The following is an 8,713-nucleotide window of genomic DNA, read 5'->3' on the forward strand; positions in this document are numbered from 1 at the left end:
CAGGGGAGACAGATCTAGGGAGTTTATCACAGGACTTTCTTTTTCAGGAACAATGAAGAGTATATGATTTCCCATCCTGAATGGCAATAAAGCAGGGTTTATTTATCATAGCCATGAGCTGGCCTGTTGTTTCCATCCTTCCATAGTCTGAGAAGTTCTTTTCCCTTCAGTATTTTACCATTCCTGGTTATGCACTGGAAGAAGGCCTAAGCTAAATATACAACCAGTCATAGCAACTAGCTTCTTTGGGCATCCTCTACTGACAGTGAACTGATTGCATTTGTGAGGAGATATTAATTAAGCGTAATTTTCCTTGTGTTTTAAGTACTCCTACTACCCTTAAAAGTGTTACAGTCAATGGTCAGCCACAAGACCAAATCACTGAAGACTGCGGAGTATTTGGTTGTGTAACAGACAAGGAAATAAAGCTGCAAGTTTCTGCATCCTTAAACAAGGATGGTAAACGCTGATAAAAAGAAAGGATGACAATAGCAAAAAACTAATTTGGATTTTCCTTAATGCTGGTAGAATTAGGAAAAGCAAAGCAGTGAAAAGCACTTTTGCTATACCTACACTGAAGTTAACATCTGGAAGAAATGTAGGCTAAGATTTATGTCTTTTTTTCAGAAACTTGAAAACTTCATTTCTCGAAAGTCTTGAATGGGCTGAGTTAAATTTATACATGCATACATATATAAATTAATTTTTAGTGCAACTTTGAAACCTAAAGTCATTTTGTATTACTGTGCAACAACATAAAGTCAGACACTATAAATTAAGCTTGCTACAGTGAATATGCCTCTCAAATTTTTTAAATTTAGCTTTAGAGATTTGCACTTTCAAAGTGACTGATGTTGAAATCATCAGAACTGATATGTTACATTAATGCAATGTTGAATGATTTTCTCATATGCCAGAGAAAGAGCTGCTTCTAGGATTAGTGTATTTGGTTTACATGGCTAGGTTTTGGGGGGGTGAGGGGCCGCTGCAGAGGTGGCCTCTGTGAGACCAGTGGCTGCCTCATGCCGGACACTGCCAGTTCCAGCTGGCTCCCTGACAAACCTGCTCTTTGCCAAAGCTGGGCCCATCAACAGCACAGGTTGGTGCCTCTGTTGATTACACATATAAGGAAAAAACTTGCCCAGGAGCTATGGGAGAGGAGCAAGAAAAATGTGAGAGAAACAGCCCTGCAGATGCCAAGGTCAGCGAAGGAGAACAGGAAGGAGGCATTCCAGGTGCCGGAGCAGAGATTCCTCTGCTGCCCATGAAGACAGTAGGTTGTCCTCCTGCAGCCCATGGAGGACCACACCAGAGCAGGTGACCACACTGCAGCCCATGCCAGAGCAGGTGAATGCGCTCTCAAGGAAGCTGTAGCCTGTGGAGAGCCCACAAAGGAGCAGGAAGTGCAGCCCATGGGAGCCCATGCTGGAGCAGTCCATTCCTCGAGTGCACCCCAGGGAGGGGACCCATGCTGGTAGAGTTTTTGAAAAGCTGCAGCTTGTGTGGAGGACCCACACTGGAACAGTTTGACGGGGACTATATCCTGTGGCACAGATCCCACACCACAGCAGGGAATAGTGAGAAGAAGTCGTGACAAAGTGTTATGAACTGACTGCAGCCACCATTTCCCAATACCCTGTGCCACTTGGGGGATTGAGGGGAAGGAGGCTGAAGATTCAGGAACAAAGGACTGAAGTTGAGCTGGAAAGATGGGGGGAAGGCAGAAGGTGGTTTTAGTCTTGTCCTTGCTTCTCACTATCCTATCCTATATTTAATTGGCAGTAGATTAATTTAAATTTTCCCCAAGTTGAGTCTGTTTTGCCTGTGACAGTAACTGGTCATCTCCCCATCTTCATCTCAGCTAAAAGATGTTCTATCTCATGTTCTCCCCCTGTCCTTTTGAGGACAGGGGGAGAGAGAAAGAGTGGCTTGGTGGGCAGCTGGCAGAAAACCAAGGTTAACCCACTATAACCAAAAAGAGAAAAACTAACTGTTAGGTATCATATTTTCACTGGGTTGCAATACAAAATTACTTTTGTGTGTGGTAACTACAGAAATAAATTATTCAGGATTTGAAATTCCCCATATCATTTTCAAAAGAAAACATTTAACATTTTTTTTCCCTAGAATGTTATTCAGTATTTTCTCAACACTGTTCAATTATTTTGGTCCACCTTTTCCACTTTTCTGAACATTTATTTTCTCTAATTATGTTTGTCTACAAAACATTATTAGAGAAAGACACCTGCAAGGAAATCAGCATTTCAACATAAGAATTCCCTTCCACACACAGTCTGTCAGCAGTGAAGCAGACTGCATGCTACTACTTCAGCAAGAATCACAACTCATGCTAAGTACTACTGCTCCAGGCAGGCGATCCACATACCAGTCTCCTGTTGAGAAACAGCCCAAATCCCTCTAACTTGAGTTTGTTCCCTTGATTTTAATGATGAACTCTAAATTTGGATACCTATCTCCAGGACCAGACAGACATTTGGAATTAAAATCTACAACTGTACTGTCAAAAAGCTTCAAATATTGGAAGCTGACTCTCTAGAACCCTCTGAACTGCCCCCATGCATGTACCTTCCTACACAGCACACACCATTATTTTTGGTGTCTGCCATTATTCCAGATGGCCAATTATTTACACCTGCTTAATGCAAAGGACTCTGACAACTGTGCACCAAGCACAGCATCACCAGTTGGGCAAGGGAGGGGATCGTCCTGCTCTACTCTGCACTGCTGTGGCCTCACTTCGAGTGGTGTGTGCAGCTCTGGGAGCCACAATATAAGAAAGATATGAAGCTGTTAAAAAGAGTCACACCAAAGGACGCAACGGAGATGGTGAAAGGCCTGGAGAGGAAGCCATAAAAGTGACTGAGGTCATTTGGCTTGTTCAGCCTGGAGGAGAGGAGACTGAGGGGAGACCCCATTGCAATTACAACTTTCTCATGAGGGGAAATGGAGGAGCAAGCTCTTTTCTCTGGTGCCCAGTGACAGCTGTGTCAGGGGAGGTTTAGGTTGGATACTAGAAAAAGGTTCTTCACCCAGAGGGTGGCTGGGCACTGGAACAGGCTCCCCAGGGAAGTGGTCACAGCACCAGCCTGACAAGAGTTCAAGAAGCGTTTGGACAATGCTCTCAGGTACATGGTGTGACTCTTGGGGTGTCCCTTGCAGGGCCAGGAGCTGGTCTTGGATGATCCTGTGAGTCCCTTCCAACGCAGGATATTCTGTGATTCTATGAATTCATTTAACTCAAAAGAAGCCACATGTTTGCATTTATTTCAAGACTGGGGCTGTTTTGGGAACATGGGTAATGTTTTTTGAATTCTGATTTATATCCTGGCATTATTCTTCCTTAAACTGAAGCCACTGGCGCTGTCCAGCAATGGACTGGGCTTGACTGGGTTCTACTCCTGTTAGTGCTTTACATCAAGCTATGTCCACCTTCTTTGTTTAGGTGATGCAGGTTATAGCTATGCACATGGTGTCTTCTGCGTCCTTCTGAAGATTACAAACCTGTCTTCTGACTTTTAACGTTAGTGTTAATTTTAATGCAAGAGCAGAAATGCACTTGGAAACTGTCCAACAATGCTTTTGTTGAGAATTTCCAGGATCATTAAAAAAAAAAAAAAAAAAAAAGAGAGAAAAACAAAGCTGCCTAACAGACCTACTAGTTTTTGAGTAATAAAAATGAACTGGCAAAATTGGATTTGGGATTTCAACTTTTATAAAGGTATTATGACAGGTGAATTAAAGCTATATTTTATTTATGATTTGGTCATGCAGCTCTGAGAAATATTCTGGCCACACTTGTCAGGCACCATTGTAAACTGCCTTAAGCCCAACACTTGCACATCAGATATCTGCCTCTGCTGCCAAGTGACACTGCTACCCCTGTACCTCATAGCCACTTTGCTCCCTGGGTGGCAATGCTGCCAAAGACATAGCAGTGTGCAACAGCATCAACTGGTCAAGTAACAACAAGAGTACTTAGAATCTGAAAATCCCAACATTGCCCTTGCTGCTGATCAGAACTTCAGTAAAAAAACAAGAAATGATGTGATAATTCTCAGTAACTTCTCCTAATTATGATTATTCAAAAATAACAGACTGAGGATTGCCAGGAAATAATGCTGTCCTGATGTCAGGTCTCCCCAAAAGTTAGTTTTGAACCAGTTTCTTAAAAGAGAATTTTTTAAATCTTTTAACATAATCAAGCAAATAATTAAATTTAGACATTATTAGAGACAGAGTACCACTACATCCTTGGGAAGGAATATGTGTATTTGTCAAAAATGAATATATGCTTGAAGTGTATCTCTTGTAGCTTAGAAAGAAACCTGTTCAGTTTTTAAGCTTTTATTATATAAAATTAAGTTCTGCAGAATTCTTTGCTGAGGTACCAGGAAAGCAGCTATTCAATACTTGTCATTACTCTGGGATGCAGAGACACGTCAGAGAGCTGCTGCAAATTAAACCAGACTAACTCCCATCAGCTAAAGCCTACCAGGTTGGCTACTCTTTCCCAATCCCTACCTCCTCCTTTTACTCTTAATGAATTCACATTTTATCAAAAACAGGCAACACCAATGAGAAAGAAACAAAAACCACAAAAACCAAAACCACTATGCAAAGAAGCATTTAAGAATATTTCACACATCAGTTTTCTCTCCAACACTTTCAATACCAGGCAAACAATTTCACAAAGAGGCACAAGGAACTAGTTGAAGCAAATACATAGAATCTGAAAAATTTCAGCTCTGCAGAGATTTCAGGTAAAGGTTTGCAACATCACTGTGATCACATCTACAGTGTTGGAGTTCCTCGCATCTCTCGTAAATTCCTCCATTAAGAGTATGGCTCTTCAGCACACTGGCTACAGCATGTGTGTACACTGAGGCCTCACTTCAGCAAAAACTCCTCATTGGGCCTTCAAACACGTTACAGCAGATTCATTTAATCTTAAATGCAGCATCTGAGTTGACAAAAGAACAGAGGTGAGTTGTGTTCACATATTTCATAGTACAAGCTGTGTTGCTGCCACTTGGAAAAAGATAACCCTACAAAAACAACTAGCCAATGAGCCACATGATATTAAGATCCATTTGAAGAACAATTAATTAGCAAGACACCAGCAATATGTTCCAGATTTTTACTTCCTCTATGGTTAGTCAATAATTAAATATTGATCAATTTTAAAGAACAACTTGTTCTGTGCTTTCAGAAGAGATAATGCAGTTGAATTTTGAACCTCTTTACCATACTCTTGAACCTCTTTACCACAGTCCTCAAATTGAAATCTGTGTAAGAAAAACCTAAAACAAGCACAAACAAACCAAAAACCACACCACCATAACCCACAACTGTTAGAGTTTTGAAATCTAGAAGCACTGTTCCTATATTTGACAACCTTTTTACATAAACAATTTGATACAAATTGGCTTCAGAAGATGTTTTTTAACCCCTCAAACTCTACATGGATTAATAAGTGTTGCACATAAGTTATGCTGTTCACTTCATCAAAAGTCAATATGAAATACCTACTGTGACCTACAAGGATTTACTGTAAGTAATGAACAAAATATGCTGGCCCAATTTCATCCCTATTACAACTGAAATCAATTTAAGAAATCACTCCAATGAAGGAAAACCCAACCCCCTCCTCAATGCTGAAAGAGTACATATGAAACTTCAAAATCTGTTCATGTGTATCTTGACTTGCACTCACTATATACCCTCCTTCTGCCTCACCTGTCCTTGTGCAGCATCAAGTCTGTGATAACATACTTTTACATTCAGTGCCTCCATGAATGCTCACTCCTTGTATTTTGATTTTCTTTGTAGGTATCAAGCAACATGATTATCTCAGAGGGAGCTGTAATGAAATGTTACGCAACTTCGTGAGGTGGATGGAGGATGTGAATATCTTCATTATGCAATACTGGCCATAAACTATCATATGTCAATGACTATCCCATTCAAAATGATGCATCTCAAAGTAATTGGTTTGTCTCCTGGAGTGGAAGAGTGGAGTGTAGGAAATAACTTCTTTAGCAAGAGAACACTCAAACCCCTCAAAGATTTATTTGAAAACAGAAAATAACAACCTTTCTCCAAAACTGTATAAGCAAAATAGAATTTATAAATAAATAGACATTTTATTTATATTCATGCAATAGCCCGTCTGTTACGACATTCATGAGTAATGCAGTTACCTTAAACCACAAAACAAAGTATTTTCGTGTATCTACTGTTGGCATATCAGTGTACTGCAGGGTATTCACAATAAATGTAAATTAAATAAATACTTTATGGCAAGCTAGATATATCAATGCTCCAATATTTTTCCTCTCTGCATTGTTCAAATAGGCTGTGGGAGTAAAAATAACTGGATCAAATGAGAGGGAAAACCCCCAAAGAACATGCATTCGTGCCACATGGATTACAGAGAAAGCTTTTCACACAAATAATGCAGGGTTATTGAAGACTACTATTGTTACAAAATATTGACTTAATAAAAATAATAATAACCCCCAACAACAACAACCCAGCAATAAAACCACACACAAAATCAAGGTTTTGCACTTTCAATCTTCAAACAAGTTAATGCCTATTTTCCTTCTTCCTGCTAATATGATTTATTATACAGGTATCTGACCATTCAGCTACCAGACATCAAACTGTTGACAGATTATTCCCCCCTGCAATTAACAATCATTCATTTGATCACAGATATCAACATGTAGAAAAATCAGTTACAAGAGCCACAGCTCAGATTTCTGTGCTTTCTATGTTTTAGCTGTACTGAGATAAGGCACTGACCTTTCTTCTTGATTCACAATGGGTGAATACTCCACTTACAAGCTTACTACTGTGAAGCCTTGTTGTCAGCGTGAAGAATCACAAAATTGTGTTAAAAGGCATACAGAATTCAGTACCTTTCTCAACATTTGAAATGTGATCTTTGCAACTGATCATCAGTTCTTGTCATTTCCCCCAAAGTATAAACAACTCAAGTTTAAGATTTCACTAAGAGGGATAAAATACTCTGCAGGTTAATGGGAAGGGAGGGTTATAGTCCATGAACTAGTTGGTAAAGGACCTTCTTTCAGGCTTCATCTTTAAAGGACTCTACTATGCCATCTAGGATTTTCACGTAATAAAGGCAATTTATCCTTCTAATCAGACCATTTCTATTCAAAGAGACTTCAGGTGGCTGTACCACATGAAATATTTTCCTGTGCCTCTTGAAGTCAATGTGACTGTGATTGCAAATTCACACTCACTAATGTAAAGAATAGCAGACTGTTGCATTATGCAAGCCCATCCACATTCTTTCACATCCCTGTAAATGCAGCTACTTTCCTGTCTTGATTGTACTGTACACCCTAACAATGGGTTTCACCTAATAAGCTATTCAGGAAACTTACACAGCGTGCAGGTCCTCTCAACCCATTTCCTTGCTGTTACAAGTAACATGAAAAATGCTTTCAAACATCATCAGAGACAGGAACACTCTGAAGCACCTTAAATTCTCATAAAATATTCACTAGAGCTATCCACAGTATCAGTTCTATTGTGGCCTCAAACACAGTTAAGTCATGTACTACTGCTGCAGGAAGAAAAGTCTTGAAGGAAATCTCTACCCCACATAGGTAAGAGTATATTCAAAGTCCTATGCATGGAGAAGAAAAAGATGGGGGAGGGGAAGAATGAAAATCATATCTAGAATTTTAAAAAAAGAAAAAGAAAACAGCTGTTTTCTTTTAGCTATTCTAGAATTACATTATAATCACCGTGAGATAAATGCTCTAACCTCCATCTGTACCATCCCAATCTTCCTCCTCCCACATCAGTGCTGAATTTGCTGGAATAGAAGAAGCAATCAGCCAAGAACGTTAAAAAATATTTCCAGTTAGGAAGAGACTTGCATGTGGTTTGGAACAGTACGGACATCCCATTTACCTCAGATCTGACCACTATGGGACCTCTAAGTAGTTCCTTTCTCTATCATTTGGGAAATGCCATGCCCAACTACTGGAGCAACACTTTTCTTCTGGAGTCCCAGCTGGCAAACAGCCTAACAGAGCACCTAGACAGTGGTCTAGAAAATAAGGAAAAAAAAGAGGTGGGGGGGAAAAAGAAGCTGGCTTACGTGCTCCAGTTTGTCTTTCCTCCTCAGCCAGACACTGGCACTGTAGTCCTGCTGCTTGACAGTGCTGTAGAAGTTCGCACCTACTCTGGTGAGGCTTGGGGAAGGCTCCCTGGGTCTGCTCTTCAGCCTCATCTGCTCGAAGCCCTCATGGGGGGATGAGGAGAGCCAGTCATGCCTGACTTCCATCTTGACATGACAAGGCAAAGTCCAAGGGAAAAAAACCAGAAGAAATGAAGAAATTAAGAGGCACTAAATGAAGATGGTCCAAAAAGGAACAGGATGGGAGAAGAAGAAAGAGAAGGAAAGCAAAAAAACCCCTTAAAACCAGAAAATGGTAAGAGAAGGGAGAGACAAGGAGAAATAAGGTAGAAGGAGTGGAAGGAGAAGAAAAGGCTGCAGGTACGAGAGAGAAGCGGGCTGGGAGAGATGAAAGGGCACTCGGGAAAGAAGATGCTCCAAGATGCCGCTGCTTGTTGCCCTGGCCGCCACCGAGCTGCAGTCCAGGACCGACGCAGCGGGAAGCGGCTGCGTGCGGCTCTGCCCGGGACGAAG

At 40.7% G+C, this 8,713-nt stretch overlaps 1 protein-coding gene across 1 annotated transcript in view; it reads right to left on the bottom strand.

Annotated features, from left to right (window-relative positions):
- PLD5 (phospholipase D family member 5) overlaps positions 1 to 8,347 on the bottom strand; it is a gene marked incomplete at both ends in the record, with an annotated part of 173,749 nt that extends 165,402 nt beyond the window's left edge. Inside the window, one exon of the mRNA XM_082276932.1 lies at positions 8,162 to 8,347. Within this exon, the coding sequence (XP_082133058.1) occupies positions 8,162 to 8,347 (186 nt within the window). The remainder of the gene's footprint in view (positions 1 to 8,161) is intronic.
- Between the last annotated feature and the right edge of the window lie 366 nt (positions 8,348 to 8,713).

This window comes from Coloeus monedula (assembly GCF_965178545.1).
Source record: "Coloeus monedula genome assembly, chromosome: 2".
Lineage (NCBI taxonomy): Eukaryota > Metazoa > Chordata > Aves > Passeriformes > Corvidae > Coloeus > Coloeus monedula.